Source organism: Chaetomium tenue (genome assembly GCF_020726465.1).
Source record: "Chaetomium tenue strain MPI-SDFR-AT-0079 chromosome Unknown F5144scaffold_3, whole genome shotgun sequence".
Lineage (NCBI taxonomy): Eukaryota > Fungi > Ascomycota > Sordariomycetes > Sordariales > Chaetomiaceae > Chaetomium > Chaetomium tenue.
The window spans coordinates 3,979,756-3,997,464 of NW_027117331.1; the positions used below are offsets into that span (position 1 = coordinate 3,979,756).

Below are 17,709 nucleotides of genomic sequence, written 5' to 3' on the forward strand. Positions count from 1 at the left end.
AACCACCTGCAACCCCCGTCGCATTCGGCACCCGTCAACCCTGACCCCCAATAGTTATCCATTTGTTGCGCACCTCCTCTCACCCACCCAACCAACCAGTAGGTGAGTAGGTAAGTAAGCCTAAGGCGCTTGGCTCGTCGACCTGCGCCATGGCAATGCGGGGGAGGGGGGGGGGGAGAGTAGCGTGGTGATGAGCCGCAGAAGAGGGTGTGCGACACGCATTGCACTGCCCCAGAAACTCACCTTCTAGAAGCTGTCTAGAAGGTGCTCCCGTCCGGTCAACTGGAGCTGTCGATCTGAGACTCGATAGTCAGAACGGGCAGCGGCAGCGGGATACAATCGGAGATGGCTTACCCGCTCCCTGTTGACTCTCCCTCCCTTCCACCCCCTGTGCTGGTCCCCGACAGATCGACGATAACAAAAATATCCATGAGCTTCTTCACTACCCGACTAAACCAACCCCCCTACCCCCCCCCCGGGCTGCTACCAGAACCAGCAAGGCACCCGAGTTTCAACACGGCACATCTCGGCTATCCTCTACCCACCACGGCACGTTCAACAGGGGTACGTGTGTCGGACGGGCAGGGAAGCAGGGGGGAGAGAGAGAGGGTATGAAGCACAAGTGCACACACATCGCGGGTGAGAGATATCGGCTCAGCAGCCAAGACTTTGTTTCGGGAAGCTCGTCAAGAGGTAGGTGATAGATGGGCAACACCATTACGCCAGGGGGTAGGTACATACATACCATACCTCTGTGGTGTGGTGTATGCAGGAGGAAATCTCCTCTCACTTCCCTCCCCTCCCCCCCACGAGCCTTTCCCTCCCGGGCTAGACTCTCCGATCGCTCGGGCAACAGTGCATAGAATCGCGGTGCCTGGCGTCGGTACCAACGCGGTACCATCTGCGACGTGCTTGGACGTACATATGTCTACTTGTATAGGAGTGGGGGGGAGAGTGAAAAAAAAAATCGAGCAAGCCGGGGAGATGGCGCAAGAGTTCCACTCGGTTACCGAGATGCAGTCGATTCGCAAGAACGGTCTGGGCCGGATTGGGGTTGCTAGCCGTGACTGGCTTGTTTGGTGGAACGTCGTTTACATGTCACTGTGAGGGAAATATTCGAGCGAGGGAGTGAATCGTGAGTAGTGACCAACATGGACTATTTCCTCGTGTCCCCTAGGAGCCAACCTGCCTAACTAGCTACTATAGACTATGACAGACGTAGATACCGGCGCCTCAGCGCCCGTGAATGCCCCATTTCCCAAAACTACCACCCAGGGTATGCATACATATACATGGGGAAAAAAAGAAGACCAGTCGTAGACCGCTCTGCCATGAATGGTGATGATATAAAAAAGAAGAAACGCAACAGAGGACCCGCTCCAAGTGCCAGAAACCCGAACCCAAACAAAGCAAAAAGACCACCGATGCATGTATGTGCTGTGCAACCACGCCGTGTACTGTGTATCCATCCCCATGATATACCCATAACGACCTCATCATCCATCCCTCAACAGCTCATGAACCAATCCATTAAAACATAATCCACTCCACCTCCACCCCCGGCCCGCCAATACACTTCGCCCAGTTAAACGGTCCACCCTTGCCATTCCCTCCCATCCTCCCCTGGTGATGGTGCGGATGATGTTGATGATGATCGCGCCAACCCCCTTCACCCGCCCACAACCGCTCCAGCACCTCCAGCGCGGCCAGGTTATTCATATACCCACTGCGGGCCATGATCTCCCTGCACTTGGAGCGGACGATGCCCTGCTGCAGCTCATTAACACACTCACTCCCAGCCACAAACAGCGGCCAGAGCAAAAACTTCTCGGCGGCGCTGCCGGACTCGAGGCTGGTGGCGTAGTAGACGACCTGGCTGACGAGGTTGCGGAAGTTGTTGTGGTTGGAGGGCACGTTGGGGCTGGCGAGCCGCTCCGTGTACAGCAGCGCCGCGTAGCGGAACGCCTCGCTGAGCGAGCCGAGGTCCCGCACCTGCCCACTCGTCGGAGGAGCCGCCGTGAGGAGGGACGAGGACCCGACCGGCGACGGCGAGGAGGGTGATGATTGTGACGGTGCGGTGAGGGAGGCGCGCACGCGGCCCGCGTCGAATTCCCAGCTTTGGAGGGCCTGCCGCGCTTCTTTCCACTCGCGCCAGAACATGCTGCGGGGGTCGTCGTAGGTGGTCGGGGACTGGAGATGGGTTGGGTTCATCATGTCGTCGTCTTCGATGTTGGGGGTGTTGAAGCCGTTGCCGTCGAATCGCACGCTGCTGTTGACGGGGTGGGGTAGGCCCCCGAAGATGCTGTGGTGGTCTGAGCCGGTGTGGAGGGGAGGGGATTTGAATGGAGTATCGAGGGGGGATTCTGATCGGGAGGTGGTGATGCGAGGTAGTGGTGAGGAGGCGAGGAGTTGTTGTACGGGGCGGTGCTGTGATAGTAGGTTCAACCGGCCAAGCTTGCTGATCGTTTTGAATAGTTCGCGGTCGCAACCGACCAGGTTCTCAGCTCCTGGAGGTAATAATTGCGTATCCGGTGGAACACCGTAAAAGGAGGTGGTGAGCTGCGGTTCTCTATCGTTGACGCTTGCGGATATTGAGTCGAAGTAGGTGAATAAGGCTTCCATCCATCCCGAGTCTCTCGATGCCGGGTATGGTGACATCCTCCGTAGCCCCAGAATCTTTCTCACACCTGCGAACTGCGTTTGGAATTTTGCTACGCCTGATTCGGCCATCCGGTAGTGACACAACAAAAGAATAGTGGCGAGTACAGAATCGTGCATAGACTTCTCGGCGTCGTTGAGCTGCTCGTTGAGGAGGCGGACGGCTAGATTCCGGTGTTGGTACTCTTCGGCAAGGGACTGGTCGCTGGGCTGCACACCGGATCCGCTGTCAATCGGGCTCATGTCCAATTGCCTCTCGCCAGCATCCCTGCCATGGTGGCCGCCACGGCTAAGCCTCCTCTTCATTCTCAAGTTGCATGCTGCGAGCGCGCAGATGGCGTGTTGTAAGCTCCTGCTGCTGGTTCCGAGCCGGAGGATTTGTTCCCGGAAGGGGTTGTTGGGGCCATCGATAAATACCATGCTGGGACACATGGTCTTCTCGTAGTAGTCCATGAAGAATGGCATTTTGGTGATCAGGTCCGAGCTAACCTGCAGGACTGGTGAAGGGGACTGTGACGGGAACGAGCCTGGCCATGGTGCTGGGTTTCTGTCGGGGACGCTTTGCGACACAGACTCGTCATCCGCATTTGAAGAAGTCCAGAAGGGACCGTGTGACTGAACGCTGGAGCTGTACGCGTCCAGGTCTGGTGTGCCAGGGACTTGAGCAGGGGGTTAGAGTTTGTTGCACGGGGGTTATAGGTGGTGTAACTCACCCAGGACATCGCAGTCCTGAGGCATCTTGCGACTCAACTGCACCTCCATGCTCTCAACATGAGAAAGATGAGAGTGGAGGCTGGACGCGGGTTCTGATGGCGTGTAGACGAGGCTGGGACACGGAGCCGGTGCCCGTGAGTGCTCGATCATCATGCCCGCTACCGGGCTTTGGGGAACGGGCGACGCATGGCTGGGGAAGCCTTCGTAGACGATCGGGCTATGGATGAAGGTCGGGACGTCTTCCCTCGGAAACGAGTGGCCGAGAGGCGACATGTAATCCACGTCGCTCATCGAGTCGATTGGTGTCTGGATCATTTCTCGCTGCATCATGTCCCCGGGAGACGAAATCGGGATGTGCAGGGGGCGTGGAAATCTCGATGCATCGTTCGCGGTCATGCTTGATGAGAAAGGGATGTGAGTCCAGCCTGGCGGCGCCGTTTCGGTTGGGGATAAGTGTGTCATGTCGTAAGGGTGAAAGTGAGGCGTGGCCTGTGATACCGATGGGTTCCGCCTGTGGCCCATTTCCATCTTCACTTCCACCTCTTCCCTGATCACTCGGTCATCCTGCTCTGCTGGCCATTGTCCAGTCGAGGCGACAGATCCAGTCCGGGCCCGCACCGTTGCCGCCGACTTCGCCTTTCCTGAACTCACGGGCGGCGCCTTCGCAATGGGCAACGACAAGCCGCGCAACTTGCCCCGGCTCGCCACGCCGACGCCCCACGTTAGTTGAGTCTTGTAACCAGAGCATTCGTTGCCAATCTCCAAGCATTGCGAGCAATAAGGCCTCCTCCTGTCGCACTTGACATTCCGCTTGGCGCAAGTGAAGCAGTCATCCGCGGCTCCACCAGCGGGAGCCCTTCTCCTACGCTTCCTCGCAGAAGCAGCATCCTTTGCCGTCGAGGTCGCCGGTGTGTTGATTGGGGCGGTCATGGCGAAGTGTCTCGTCAGAACCGGTGTCCAGGGTAATCCTTCGTCCGCCTTCGCTTCTGCAGATACCGGGCTCCGGGTTTCCAAAGTCCAGTGTTATTATGAGAAGGCAAATCCAGGGTATCGGGGCGACAAAAGTCAACGCTATCCAAGAAAAAGCCTGGCTTCCAATGGACAGCAGCTGACTGATGTGGGTAAATGGGCGGGAATATGGAGAAACTGACGGCCCATAGCACTGTGGTTGAGTGACAATGAGACTTGCTGGTGTGGCAAAGGGGAAGTCAAGAAGGTTCAACACCTGGGTCAAGCAGGGTTTGCGGGCAGAAGCAGAAGGGCATGTTTTAATCAGAATGTGGGTGTTTCTCACTGACCACCGCGGCAGACGCTTGTGGTGCGGCCCCATGTCCAGCCCAGAGCAGCAGCACCCCCCTCCCTTTCCTTTTCGTGGGCAAGGCCTGGGGTACTCTGAGGTACATCCACACCAAGATTCCCTCGGTACCCCCCAAGCGCAAAATAGCCCCCGATGTGGAGGCGGCCCTTCAGTGGGTGAGTGGTGCAACGGCTGGGAATCGGGAATTGGGGCGGCGACAGGTGGACGGGGGGGTGTGCAGGTCCGCACCGCAAGGGCAGGGGGTCTCAAGGGCTGCCGAGGCCCACACCCCATCCATCGATGCAATCCCTGGCCACCTCGACCAGGGCGATGGCGGATGGCGCCAGGGGCGGGACGGTACCGCGATTGCGCGGTCAACAAGTCGGAACAGACAAGCAAAAGCTTACAGAAAGGATTTGAAACTGCAGCTGGGGGTTGCAAGAGAACACACGGGACGAGATACAACGTAAAAGTGCCGTGCGGAATTCAGACCAAATAGCTGCCGGCTTCCAGGTTCCTTCCTTGACGTGATTTCGGGGAACCCGCAACTTTCTGAAGAAAAAAGCGTTCGGGCACGCATCGGTATCCTTGCCAGAAACGGGGCTCGAAAGCCGCGCAGGGTTTTTGCGAACTTGTTGGAGGGAGTTGCTGATTGCAGGGTCTTGGGTCTTCCGTGAGAGCAGCACGAGTTTCTCGTAGCGGATTCCATCATCCGAAGCGCTCCTTCCATCTGAAAAGTGGGCGACTAGGAGCGGGGACCACAGGGCTTCCAGGAGGCAGGCGCCGCCAGGCACGCAGGTATGAAGCTGAAGAAATGGCAGGCATGATTCCTGGGGAACAATACAAACAGGATGCTCATTGGATGGGGGGGTCATTTCAAGCCCTGGCCAATTGCAACCACTGTGCCCCTCGACTTTCCTTCCTTGCTCACACATCACAATGGGATCTTCCTCCCCATCTTCAAAGAAATCCCATCCCAAACCTCCACAGGAGAACGAACACCTGTTTCAAGTCCTCTTCGCCCTAGAGCAACTCGCATTTCGCTAAACCCACTAGACAGCCATCGCGAGTAGTTTTTGTACCTTTTCGGCTGGCTGCAGTTTCGGCAGGTGAGGTTTAGCGCTCCAACCCGAGGTCAACGTTGAGTGGGTTTGCAGTGCCCTGGCCCGCCTACCGCCGTCTCCGAGTATCAGACTCCAGCACCCCACCTGGTTATCAGACAAACTCTAGAGGATCCATTAGATAATATTCGTATCAGCGTTGTTCAAAGCAAAGGAGCCAGCATCTGTCTCTGCCAATGTTGCCGTTCCGCTCGCCTTCGATTAACTATCAGGACTAGAAGAGTCTCGGGACGGCGACGTCATTCACAGTTGGCGAGCGAAACCTCTCGGGCATTGCTTGGCTAGTGGTGAACCATTAGCCAGGCCGTAGGCATTTTTACTACTCCACTTCTCACAAAGCAGCGGAAGCACGCGAAACGACGCCATGAGCCGGGCGTGGGGGTTCGTAGTTACATATCGTTGTTCTCGCGGAGCTCATAGTCGAGGGGGCCGCTTATCTCGGTTTGCTGGGCCAGAAAACCAACGATAATACATGCAAGACCGGCCTTGTGAAGCGGCGAAACACCTGCCCCATGAGGCCGTCTGGGGGGGAACTTCATTTGATAAGCTTCTCTTGATTGCCCTCTCACTCGCCTACGCGCTGCTCTGGGGACCGACACTCGCAAACGCATGACCCCCAAAACCGACGAACCCTCGCGAGCTGTTAACCTTCGATGGCAAGCAGCCGGTCAGCGGACCACCCCGCCGTTTGCCCTTTGACGTACTCATGCAGTGTCCATAGCCCCCACCGAAGGCTTCTACGCGGGCTTCCACCGACCTTCTGTGCGGGCAGATGAGGAGGGTTGCTTATCGATCACCCGGTGAACGCAAGGGGCAGGATATGTCGTGGCGAAGGTCGAGATACGACGCCGAGGATTCCGGAGCCCACCGAAATTGCCAGCCGCTTCGGCGCTGGGCTATCGACAGAGCAGCTGAGCCTTTGGACGCTTACCCAACAACCGCAATATGGCCGGACAGCCGTGATTATTGTCATATCCGCTCGCGATAACTACTCCGGAACCAAGCCGGAAGCCGGGGGCAGGTGGTGACGGAGAACGGAGTTTGTCGGGGTTCCCAGTTCCGGGTCGCCAAGCACGTCGCAGGCCGCTGATGAAGGGCCGACCGACCGCTTGTCACGCCAACCGAAAAGATTCCACTTCCCAGGACTCCATCTCAAATCCACAAGGTACCCCAGTTTCTTAGCGTTCAACAGCCCTCGTTTCTTCTCTGGCCATTGGCCAGTGATTTTAGCATAAAACATTCCAACCGATTAGCGTCTTCACTCGAAGATTCCCCGTCTCCAGACGGAGATTGTGTGGTGTTGATCCGTCTTGGTCTCAACCGCCAAGCTACCGGATTCATGCCTCGTCAGACGCCGAAAAGACATCGAATCATGCCTGTTCAACACTCATCAAACGGCGAAGCAACGCGCTAGTTAGTGCGAACAACGCTAGACAACCACGGGAAACAAACTCGTGTCCGAGCAGTCCCTCGGCAGCATCTCAGTCGACCACCCGGTGACGGATTTGGGTTGTCTCATTGTGCCTCCGCCGTTTCAGCATCTCAAAAACATCGATGGGGGTCACTTTTTACACCCACAAGCCATCTTGGCTTTACATCAACACTAGCGCGGGTCCTAGGCTCAGCATTTTTCTCCTCCAGCCGCGAGAACGTGCTTGGATTGCGGAGCAGAGACGACCTCGGCCGAAACCAGGAGATGCCTGATCTACTGCCCGCCTTCATCGCGGCCATCTGCTGGAACGATTTGTTGGCCATGCCATCGCGTCCTCCGAGGTGTCGGTTGGCTTTGTTAGGTATCTAAACTTCTCGCTAACTCCCTCCGCTCCACACGGGAGCGCAAGATATGCCGGTCGGGGGTCGTTCTCCTTCACGTGCTCGCGTGGACAAGAAACTGCTTGCGGCTTCGGCGCCGGCCGCAGACCAAAAAGCCCACTTCATCAGCTGCAGGGCGATGCCGATCCCTGAGATACAGGCGGCGAATCACTATTCGTACTAACAACCGTGTCTCTGTCATCAAGCACTGTTGAACTGATCGTCGTTTGAGACAGGCGCCGTATTTCAGCCTGCCAGTGAGCCGCTTCTGCTGAATCGACCTGTCTTGAACAGCCTTTGGGTTGTGTGAACAACCACTGACCGCTGCCGGCTGCCCTCTCCTTGAGCCCAGCGCCGGTCGGCTCCACCGATTTTGGCAATGGCCGAGAGTCGGATGCACCTGTCATTGGCCGCACGCGACACCCAAGCTTTGCACGGGTTCCTTGAAGTAGCCAGTGGGATGCCGGGGACGCGGATGCAAGCCCAGAGATGTGGCTGGAGAAAACGGCCCTTTTCCTGACGCCGCTTCACGGCACCGCGTCTTGGCTTCCGCCTAACCATCTGCGCAACAAACTTGGAGGGCGCCTCGGCAGCGACGCGGGCCTCGTCTCGCCAGCTCGACTTCAGCTGGTAATCACAAAAGCCAGACCGGAGGCCAAGCCACTTATCATCACCCGGCTTATAACTTACCAAGTAAAGCTCGCAGATGCCTTTTCGCCGACTGGTTGACCGCGCTCCCATCGGATATTTGCGCCAGGCAAGAGCCGCGAGACGGAAAACAAGAAGCATTGTCCAAGTTTGCAGCACTTGTGCATCACATCGGAAGCACTGCATCATGCAGCTGAAGCTTGCGCCATCAAGCACCAACCCGTCACCAAGCCGCCCTCTACCAGTCGGCTTCACAGTATTCCAAATTAATTGTCCCCTCTCAACACCCACGAGGTCATCTTCACCCTCTTGACCCTGTTTCAAAATCCAGTAGCTTCGGGTATCACTTCAAGCCTCTGGCACCTGCTCGGGGCGATGACCTCTTATCACAAGCTCATCGCAAGCGCCCGCTGCTTGTCTTCTCTGTGATTGCCCTCACGGCTCTCTCCGACCGTTGGGACGGATGAAACGTTGCAATCGCTCTGGCAGCGCCTTGCCGCGTCCGGCAAGGTTCCGATTCCTAGCTGATCGTGCACGGTCTCCCCGCGTCTTGGCCCTGCCCTAACCCCCTTTCTGTCACCGAAGCCCAGGTCCCAAAAGCGTGGCGTCGTTGCAGTCGCACGCTCAGACAGTTCAGGCCCAGGAAACAGGGGGTTCTTGTGCGCTGCGTACCGCCTTGTCTCTCCCATGGCTTGCCTGTAACGCCAAGGTGTCAATGTATCCGGCAGTCGACCCGATGCTGAGAAATCAGGCTGAGTGTTTTGGACGACAGACTATTCGCAACATTCAGACTTCGTACACTTTGTGGCTTTTGCCTTCCTGACTCGTCTGGGTTCTTCAAAGTTGGAAAACACTCGGGGGTCATGACGCTGTTGGTGCCGCATTCCCGTCAGGTCCTCTTTTCTTTCATCATCATTCGCCCGACCCTCAAGCTGGCGCCTACGATGCCTCGCAGCAGATCATGTCGATCTCTCGCCACGAACAGGCCGATCCCCGATGGGTTGGTGTGCGCGGTGTGGCTGGCGGAGGGGAGGCGGAGGGGGAAGCGGATACACGCGGGGCCAGGTCAGCCATCCCGCCCGCTTGGAACCAATCTCGACTGCAACCTCCAATGTCTCACCATGTACCCCGTGCCCATGGAACTTCCATGGAGAAGGGGTCCTTTGTTCGTCTGACCCCTTTTCGTTGTCCAGACCCGCTCAACTCAGACACCACGCCGCATGGCAAGCGTCGATATCTTCGAGCCCGAACTGAGACAGGCTCACTCTCCGTCAACCCCAGCAACCAACGGACATTGAGCCTTGCCTACAATGGTTATGCTTTCCACGGCTCTTGACTCAGTCCCGCGCCCGCTCCTGGGCAATGCCCATCGGGATGCCCCCTTGACTCCCCTATTCATGACTCGGCGATGAAAATAGCGTTCGTCTTGTCAAACCGTGCACGCAAGTAGCCCTACGCACATCCATAACGCATTAAACAGCCGCGGCCAATCTCGACCCGTGTCCTGGCCCGTCCCTCTTGCGCGCCAGGCGCACAAAGAAAGTGACGAAAGTAAAGGGGCATGGGCCACCCGACTCTTTCCATGTGTGACGGATGACCTCACGTGGAGGCGACTCCGGGTAGCGATGGGGTACTGGGGCTTACGATGTCTCCTCGCTTGTCGGAAACTATATATTGCTTTGCTTATTCTTTGGAGAACACTGCATGCTGCACTGCAAGGTGAAGAAGAACTGCTGCTGTCGCTGTCCCACGCGGTCTGATCATATACCAGTCCCACAAAGCCCTTACCCAGCAGTGGGTGTAAAGCAAGCCGGTAAGGGAGGTCTCTTCATATAATGCATAGGCTCTCTGACTTCTTGGGTCGCTACTTTTGGGTACTTGACGTGGTGTTTCGAAGCTTGGTGGTGATACACAGAGGCAAACACTTGCCCGTTGCGGCGTAAACCTTATCCCACTCGGGAAAATGAAGACATCTTTTCTCGGGGTTGTCGATGTTTACCCTCCTCCTCGGATATCCAATATCCCTTGCATTGCTTTCATCACCCACACCGGTTTCTATTTCTTGCGCTGCGGTGGGTGATACTGCTTTGACTCGACGGCCCCCACGTGAAATGGGAAGGAAGGCAATGTCGCAGTGAAGCAACCAAAAGCCGGAGCAGAGATGGACCGAGCCACATCCCACTCTCACGGCCTACATACGTCCCCTCTGTGCTACCAGTAAGGTAAGCGTTTGGTCATCCCGAGCGGTGAACATCCAAGATGTTTTTCCTAAATAGAATGGAACGCTTCTCGTGACCAATACCGGCCAGCGTCGCGTAGTTGTACGGCGCTCGAAGGCGCACGCGGTACTGCATCTCGTGTGACGCTGCATATTCAGCCCAGGGCAACGGGAGCGCGGATCCCGATGCATGGCTCTTTTTCTTTTCGTTCCGTGACTCGGGAGTCTTCTTGCCCTTCACATTTGACCGACCCCGATGGATTCCGAGACGGCTCAAGCCCGCAGGACAAGCCACCTTGGGTGGCCTCTTTCACCCGTGGTGACATCGATATCGGTCAGTGAGGAGAGCAAACTTGGATTTAGGTCTCCTCCGTAAACCATCGCACTCGTACAACCCCCCCCTTCCCGGACCCATGAGGCTTAAACAATGCTGTCATCGTTCGTATTCCCATCGCGATCCTGATTTACCAAAGGAGTAATCTTTCCTAGACAATACGAACCGAGGGTGACACGTCGGATCCGGGCTCCGAGAACGCCACTTGTCGTACGGACCCGGAACTGGACGGCGGATTTACGGACGGAATCTGAGATCTGACGGGTTGCTTTCGGCTGGGCCGATCATCAATTCGGCGATGGCTACTCTTTAGCTGAGTTGCTGCCTATCTATGGATGATGAGTACCGCTCTGTACTCGATCAATGTTGAGGGAGAGCGTGTAGACGATGCCGCCGCTCATCGGCAGCGTCCAGGAATTACGTTGTACGATTGTTAAGCCTTAGCCAAGATTGTCTGTACATGGTGAGTTCAGGATGCACGACGGAACACTGCTGGGTCACCGAGACACCCGATATCACACTTACCCCTTTCACCCGAGGGCTTGGTGGAAGGGATGACGTAGGTTAGATAATATCATTGAAGTTGGTCTTGACAGATCCATGTCAGTGACTTGGCTGTGAGCAATACAGGGTGGGTTGATGGTGGTTTCCTGCAAAGCCGTTCCTGCCCTAGCAATTGCCCTTGCACTTGTAGGTTGTATTATCTTGCTAGTAGGGTACCCGTGCTTGTTCCGGGCAAGAAACTACACAAACTATTGGTATGAAGTAGTTACTAGTATTGGTTGGTAACATCGACATTGGTAACACATAGGGGACGGAGAGTGCCTAGTTTGGGTTCAAGTGATAGCTATGTGGGTAAGCCAGTACAGAGACAAACCTGCCACGTTGCTAGTTTGATGTTAACTGTTGTTATGAGCAAAGTAAGTACCTTAGTTAACCACGCTGAGCATGGTTGTCATGGAAGTCATGTGTTAGTCCGGCCAGCCCCCTTCTCCCAGTTAGAGAGAGTGTGAGGCGCACCAGAAAGCCGAGGAAACTAAGTGGTGTATCAAGAAACATGTACATTTCAAAATTATCCCTCAATCCACCTTTCTCAGTCACTCGTTTGAGAGCCCGAGTGGGTTGTAGTTCGGCGGACTTTAAGGGAAGTCGAGATATTAATAGGTGTTTGTCTAACATGAAGGTGATGGCAACGGCGCCATTTTAAGTCTCCTAATTTATTACCGGGGGTAATCCGAGCAGCGAAAGAAGGATGGTGTAGCTAAGGGCTCTTTTCAGGAATTTTTACCGGTTTCAGGGGTATGGTTGAAGAGTCCTGGGTTGAATCGTGAGGCAACTAACAAGGCTTCAAGTTCGTTTATGGCCCAGTGGAGGTACATATAAAGTTAGTCTTGTGAGTTCTCTTAATGCAACCATATTGTATAAATGTACGATTCAAGAGGAACTGTCATCGAAGTTTCCGGTGCTTCTAACATCTCTGACTTCCGCCGATAAACTGCCTTAGGGCTACAGATGAACCGTGGAAGATATGCAAGGTCTTAGTGAGGATTCTAGGATGGGCTGGGCTGCAACATTGACATTGGGGGGGCGGATATTGTAACGTTGACTTCTTTACTCGAATAATATCTACGGTGACGGGGAGCACGGAGGTTAATTCCGACATCCGTTGTCGGGCTACTGCAGCACCACCCTATTTACTGGTGGCTTATCGTCACTCAAAGGTCGTTCATGGATCGATGACATGACCGTGACTTTGATGTTGCCAAGAGAGTAAAGATGGGGGTAGTTGTAAGAGTGTTGTGTTGAGTATAAACTTCATCTTCTTCACTTGTGCTTCAGAAACAATCGCAAACATCTGCCAATAAACCAACCTTAACACTTCATCCCCAGTTCCTATACTCAATAACCATCCTTGGATCTAACTCCGTCGCAAAAACCCTCGCCACAAATCGTACAAACTGGGTATAAGCACTGGCACTCGCTCTCCACCAAAACCCGAACCACCACCTACCGCCAGCTCACTGCTTAGCCAACTCAGCCAGGATCACACTCTCCAGCGACTCCGGCTTCGTAGTCGACGCCCAGCGCCCCTTCACGGCACCATCCTTGCCCACGAGGAACTTCTCAAAGTTCCACTTGACCCGCTTCATGCCCAGCAGGCCGGGCTTCTCGGCCTTGAGCCACTCAAAGACGGGGCTGGCGTTGTCGCCGTTGACGTCGACCTTGCCGAGGACGGGGAAGGTGACGCCATAGTTGATCTGGCAGAACTCCTGGATCTCCTCGTTGCTGCCGGGGTCCTGGCCGCCGAACTGGTTGCAGGGGAAGCCCAGGATGACAAAGTCGTCCGGGTGCGTCTCGCGCACCGTCTTCCACAGCTTCTCCAGGCCGGCGAACTGCGGGGTGAAGCCGCACTTGGAGGCTGTGTTGACGACGAGGACGACCTTGCCCTTGTAGTCCTCGAGGGGGACCTCGGCGCCGGTTTCTGGGGGGGCAGGGTTAGTGAGTGGGGTGCTTGGGAGATGAGGTGGAATTAGTTTAGTGAGGGGGAATCACATACTGTCGAGGGGCTTGAAGTCGTAGAAGGTTGTAGCTGAAGCCATTGTTGCGAATGATCTATGGAGGGGGAGCTTGTGGTTCAACGGTGTAATGGTGGGTGTGGATCTGAGGCGTTGTGGAGGCGACGAGTGGAAATGGCGTAAACTGTATGACGTAGTTGTTGTTGATAGTCTTGTTGGCGATGAGCAAATGCACGGAAGGCGAGTTATCAGACGGCGGGAGATGGGCATTGATGATGAGAGAAGCATCGGTCTGGATATCGGGGAGAAACCGATAAGGAAAGAGGTGCATTTAAGAAGGGGAGAAGGAGGCTCGGACCGAGAGGCAAGCTTGTGTGGGGTCCAGCTTCTTGTTCCAGACTGTGTTCACGCAACTTGCCGGGCTATCCTATTGGCTGGTTTGCTTCGGTTCGAGGGCCGCAGGCGGTTTGCTCCTTCTCTGGTCATGCTCCGGGACAGTCACGGCGTGCTCCGGACCTGAGTGTGCACAGTAATCGTGCCTACAATTAGTCATGCCTCGGGCCACTCTCCTTTCCGCTCCCCACTCCGATGTTTGACCGCGAACTCTGACGCAAAATACTACCACTTGGAGTTCCAGAAGCGTCGTCTGATCTTGAATGAAGTTTGGACCAGGGACTTGCGCCGAGGTTGCTGCAGGGGCATTTTGTCGAACCCCACTGTTGCTGCCCCTCGTTATCCACTGTCTGGGCATTTGCCTTGCCTCCAGTTGCATCAAGATTCAAGACAAGAGATTCCAGCATCGATTTATTAATAAGACCTGGCTGGGCGATACAAGGCTTGGAGCATCGCCGAGACTTATTAATGATCATGGAAGTCCATTGTTCGATCCGATCGTCTGGGCTCGAACAAAGAAATACTCGGTCCCCCGCCACGTGGGTGCCCCACCTGTCAGAACCTTGAGCCAGGCAAACCCAAGATGACGGCACCAACAGCGGGCCGTCTGGGCGCTGCGACCAGCAACCAAGCAACTGCCAGAGCATCATCGCGCCAGAGAGAAGTTGCTTTGGTCCCAATTCGCATTCGACAAATCGGTGCTCTACCACATGGCTGGGGAGCTAAAAGAAACTGCTGATATTTATCGCTTAATTCATTCTAAGATTTAGCTTTGTATCCTGCGATACAGCCGCGGTTACCAGCGCAGCAAGCATGGATGCGCAGCAGAAGAGGAACATTGTCATTGTTGGTACGTCAATTCAAGTCCCCCCTCGAACCCTGCCAGATGCGCGGGAAAAAGACAAAAACAAGTAAAGCTCATGCAGTCTAACCGGCAGGCGGCGGCATCATCGGATGCACAACGGCCTATTACCTCACACGCCATCCCAACTTCAATCCCGCCTTGCATACCATCACACTCCTCGAAGCGACCGCCATCGCCTCGGGCGCATCTGGCAAAGCCGGCGGCCTGTTGGGGCTATGGGCCTACCCGACCTGCCTCGTACCGCTATCATACCGTCTACACAGAGAACTCGCAGCCGAACACAATGGGGCAAAGCGATGGGGTTACCGCCGTCTTGGATGCGGTAGCATCGCTGCGGTAGTTAAAGCGAATGATTTACAACAGAGGGCATCGAAACCCCTACCACCTGCGGCGAACAACGGTACCAATGGAGACCTTCCTATACAAAGCGCCGTTTCAGATGATACGACGAAGGATTGGGAGAAACTTCCAAAACAAGACGGCAGGGCGACAGATTTACTACAAGACTCCCCATTGCCCTCTGATCTAGACTGGATCAACAGCAGGCTAGTCCATAGCTACGAAGAAATGGGCTCCCCAGGGTCGACCGAAACATCTCAAGTCCACCCCTTCTACTTCACCAACGCCATGGCCGATCTAGCAAAGGAGAAAGGGGCCGACATCCGGCTGCGGGCTAAAGTCACCAAAATCCACGACACTAGGATAGCTGGCGTACACAGCGTCGCTTATCAGGACCGCGATACAGGGGAATTGCATACCATCACCAGCGTAACTGATGTCATCGTTGCGGCGGGGCCGTGGACGGGGAAGCTCATCCCGCGGACTAGAATCGAAGGCCTGCGTGCCCACAGCGTGGTCTACGAAGCCGACGTCAGCCCCTACGCAGTTTTCACCGATATCCAATTACCAGCAGACTACACCCCCGACCACCGCGCCAACCAGGGCCAAAAACGGCGCCATAAGGGGAATGTCGACCCAGAGATATACGCCCGCCCGTTTGGGGAAGTGTACGCATGTGGTAAGACATCACTATACTCTGGGAAGAAAGAAGGAGACAACAAGACGGACTAACACGCAAATAAAGGCGAAACCGACACAACGATCCCCCTCCCCGCCACCACCGACGAAGTCTCGGTCGACCAGTCCCAATGTGACGACCTCGTCGCCTATATAGCCACTGTCTCGCCCGCTCTGGCCGCCGCCCCCGTCAAGGCCCGCCAGGCCTGTTACCTACCGCAACACGTCCGCTTCGGTGAGCAGCGCGGCCCGCTGATCGGCCCGACATCGGTGCCAGGCTTGTGGGTCGCCGCGGGGCATACCTGCTGGGGGATACAGAACGGCCCGGGGACGGGCTACCTCATGGCGGGTATGATCTTTGGGGACGAGACGGATAAGGAGGTGGAGCGGTTGGATCCGAGGAAGTTTAAGGTTTGAGGTTGGGGGGTGGGGTTGTTAACATGGTTTAAAGGCGTCATCTATTGGCATTAGGGGCGGAAAGCAAGGATTTAGCGGGGAAAGGAAGCCTCTTTTCTTTACGGTTCTTTCTCATGAAATTTTCTTGGTCTTCACAGCCACTTATATAGACGTTATGATCCACCCGCCGTTGGCCTACCGGCCTTTTCGTACAGCTCACCAATTCCCTCTGATCTTGCGTGGTAATTGCCTTGTTTGTTCACTACTTTGCTTTGCCCTTGATTTGATGCCTGGTGCTCGCCAGAGTAAGGTGGTCTTGGGTGCATACTTGGCGATGACTGCTTGGCGTAGTTGAACCGACATACATACAAGCTGCATATATCCCTTGATATACCGTTCAACAATACCCAGATGCCATTTACTACCTCTGTGCAATGCATTAGCTAAACCGCCAGTTCTTATATCTGGCATGATAGATCCTTCCTAAATAACACCCCCCGCCAACGGCTGCACCCCTTTTACACATCCAAAATATACAGCACCCCACCACCCACCCCCTCAAACCAACCCCCTCACAACCCACCCACCCTATAACGACTTCTCCACCTCCATCACCTCCCTCACCCCCTCCTCAATCGCCGCCACCCTCGCCTTATCCAACCTCTTCAACGGCCGTCTCGGAAACCCCCCATAGCCAAAATAGCTCTGAATCGCCTGCTTCGTCCCCGCAATCGCCGCCTTGGTCAGCACCCAATCCCCCTTGGACAACGTCCGCTGCAGCGCGACCGCCTCCTCCGTTTTACCCGCCGCATACAAATCCCACACGCGCACGCACACCTTGGGCATCACGTTGGCGCCCCCCGCGATGATGCCGCTGCCGCCACTGGCGAGGGTTTGGACAGTGAAGTCGCACATGCCGCCGAAGGCCATGTAGCCGGACCCGGGGGAGGATGGGGTCTTGGCGTCGGTGGCGAGGGCGACGCGGGTGAGTTTTCCCGTGTTGCCGCAGGTGAATTTGGTGCCGGCGATGTTGGGGTGGGCGGCGAGGCGGATGAGCAGGTCGGAGTCCATGTCGATGCCGGCGACGGCGCCGGGGTAGTTGTATAGGATGAGGGGGAGGGGGCTGGCGTCGGCGACTTGGGTGAAGTAGTCGTGGATGGATTGCTCGTCCATGAGGGCGCGGAAGTAGGAGGGCGGGAGGAGGAGGGCGTAGTCCGCGCCAGAGGAGGCGGCTTGTGTGCAGAGCTCGATGGTGCCGCGCACGCTGCCTTCCGTGGCGCCGATGATGATGGGGGTTTGGGTGAAGCCCGCTGCGTCGAGGGCTTCTCGTGTGGCTTGGGTGACGGCGAGCTTTTCTTCTCGTGTGCAGTGGATGGCTTCGCCGTTGGAGCCCATGGTGACTAGGCCTACGAGGCCGTCCCGGACCAGGCGCTCGGCGTGCTTCTTGATGGTGGGGATGTCGAGGTCTTCGGTTTCTGGGTCGAAGAAGGTCATGGTGGGGGCGTAGATGCCGCATGGGAGCGGCCGCCGGGTAGCCTGGCCGCCATTGGCGGTGCCGTTGCCAACAGTCATGATGGTTCGAAGTAGCGGGACGTGGGAGCGTGTATGAATGGGAAGGAAGAAACGGTGGGAGGTCAATACACGGTGGGAAGCAAGGGCACGTGGGGGAGGACGCGAATGGAGGGCAGAGGAAGACGAGACGGTAAAGGCGGACAGATGA

General features: G+C 56.1%; 8 protein-coding genes across 8 annotated transcripts; 2 read left to right on the forward strand and 6 right to left on the reverse strand.

The window, feature by feature from the left end:
- Positions 1–1,047: 1,047 nt before the first annotated feature.
- On the reverse strand, positions 1,048–1,595 carry F5144DRAFT_204980 (uncharacterized protein). Its single transcript, XM_066782954.1, has one exon. The coding sequence runs from the start codon at positions 1,473–1,475 to the stop codon at positions 1,194–1,196; it is 282 nt and encodes a 93-aa protein (XP_066645340.1). The 5' UTR covers positions 1,476–1,595; the 3' UTR covers positions 1,048–1,193.
- A 116-nt stretch (positions 1,596–1,711) lies between these two features.
- On the reverse strand, positions 1,712–4,302 carry F5144DRAFT_592024 (fungal-specific transcription factor domain-containing protein; the record flags this gene model as incomplete). Its single annotated transcript, XM_066790321.1, has 3 exons — positions 1,712–1,744; positions 1,804–3,317; positions 3,372–4,302. 3 exons carry the CDS (start codon positions 4,300–4,302, stop codon positions 1,712–1,714), a joined length of 2,478 nt encoding a protein of 825 aa, XP_066645341.1.
- A 124-nt stretch (positions 4,303–4,426) lies between these two features.
- On the forward strand, positions 4,427–5,539 carry F5144DRAFT_204957 (uncharacterized protein). The gene has a single exon (XM_066782953.1). It carries the CDS (start codon positions 4,551–4,553, stop codon positions 5,166–5,168), a length of 618 nt encoding a protein of 205 aa, XP_066645342.1. The 5' UTR covers positions 4,427–4,550; the 3' UTR covers positions 5,169–5,539.
- Positions 5,540–7,727: 2,188 nt separating this feature from the next.
- F5144DRAFT_592025 (uncharacterized protein) lies at positions 7,728–8,417 on the reverse strand (the record flags this gene model as incomplete). The annotated part of the gene is made up of 3 exons (XM_066790322.1): positions 7,728–7,933; positions 7,971–8,218; positions 8,293–8,417. The coding sequence occupies 3 exons, from the start codon at positions 8,415–8,417 to the stop codon at positions 7,728–7,730; spliced, it is 579 nt and encodes a 192-aa protein (XP_066645343.1).
- A 3,971-nt stretch (positions 8,418–12,388) lies between these two features.
- Positions 12,389–13,501, reverse strand: F5144DRAFT_569554 (thioredoxin-like protein). The gene is made up of 2 exons (XM_066788707.1): positions 13,360–13,501; positions 12,389–13,284 (listed from the first exon to the last, which is right to left on the reverse strand). Exons 1-2 carry the CDS (start codon positions 13,400–13,402, stop codon positions 12,821–12,823), a joined length of 507 nt encoding a protein of 168 aa, XP_066645344.1. The 5' UTR covers positions 13,403–13,501; the 3' UTR covers positions 12,389–12,820.
- A 233-nt stretch (positions 13,502–13,734) lies between these two features.
- F5144DRAFT_205120 (uncharacterized protein) lies at positions 13,735–14,565 on the reverse strand. Its single transcript, XM_066782955.1, has one exon. It carries the CDS (start codon positions 14,359–14,361, stop codon positions 13,864–13,866), a length of 498 nt encoding a protein of 165 aa, XP_066645345.1. The 5' UTR covers positions 14,362–14,565; the 3' UTR covers positions 13,735–13,863.
- Positions 14,182–16,029, forward strand: F5144DRAFT_205161 (FAD dependent oxidoreductase). Its single transcript, XM_066782956.1, has 3 exons — positions 14,182–14,561; positions 14,650–15,594; positions 15,661–16,029. Exons 1-3 carry the CDS (start codon positions 14,525–14,527, stop codon positions 16,008–16,010), a joined length of 1,332 nt encoding a protein of 443 aa, XP_066645346.1. The 5' UTR covers positions 14,182–14,524; the 3' UTR covers positions 16,011–16,029.
- Positions 16,030–16,577: 548 nt separating this feature from the next.
- F5144DRAFT_485649 (L-threo-3-deoxy-hexulosonate aldolase) lies at positions 16,578–17,561 on the reverse strand (the record flags this gene model as incomplete). Its single annotated transcript, XM_066785513.1, has 1 exon — positions 16,578–17,561. One exon carries the CDS (start codon positions 17,559–17,561, stop codon positions 16,578–16,580), a length of 984 nt encoding a protein of 327 aa, XP_066645347.1.
- Between the last annotated feature and the right edge of the window lie 148 nt (positions 17,562–17,709).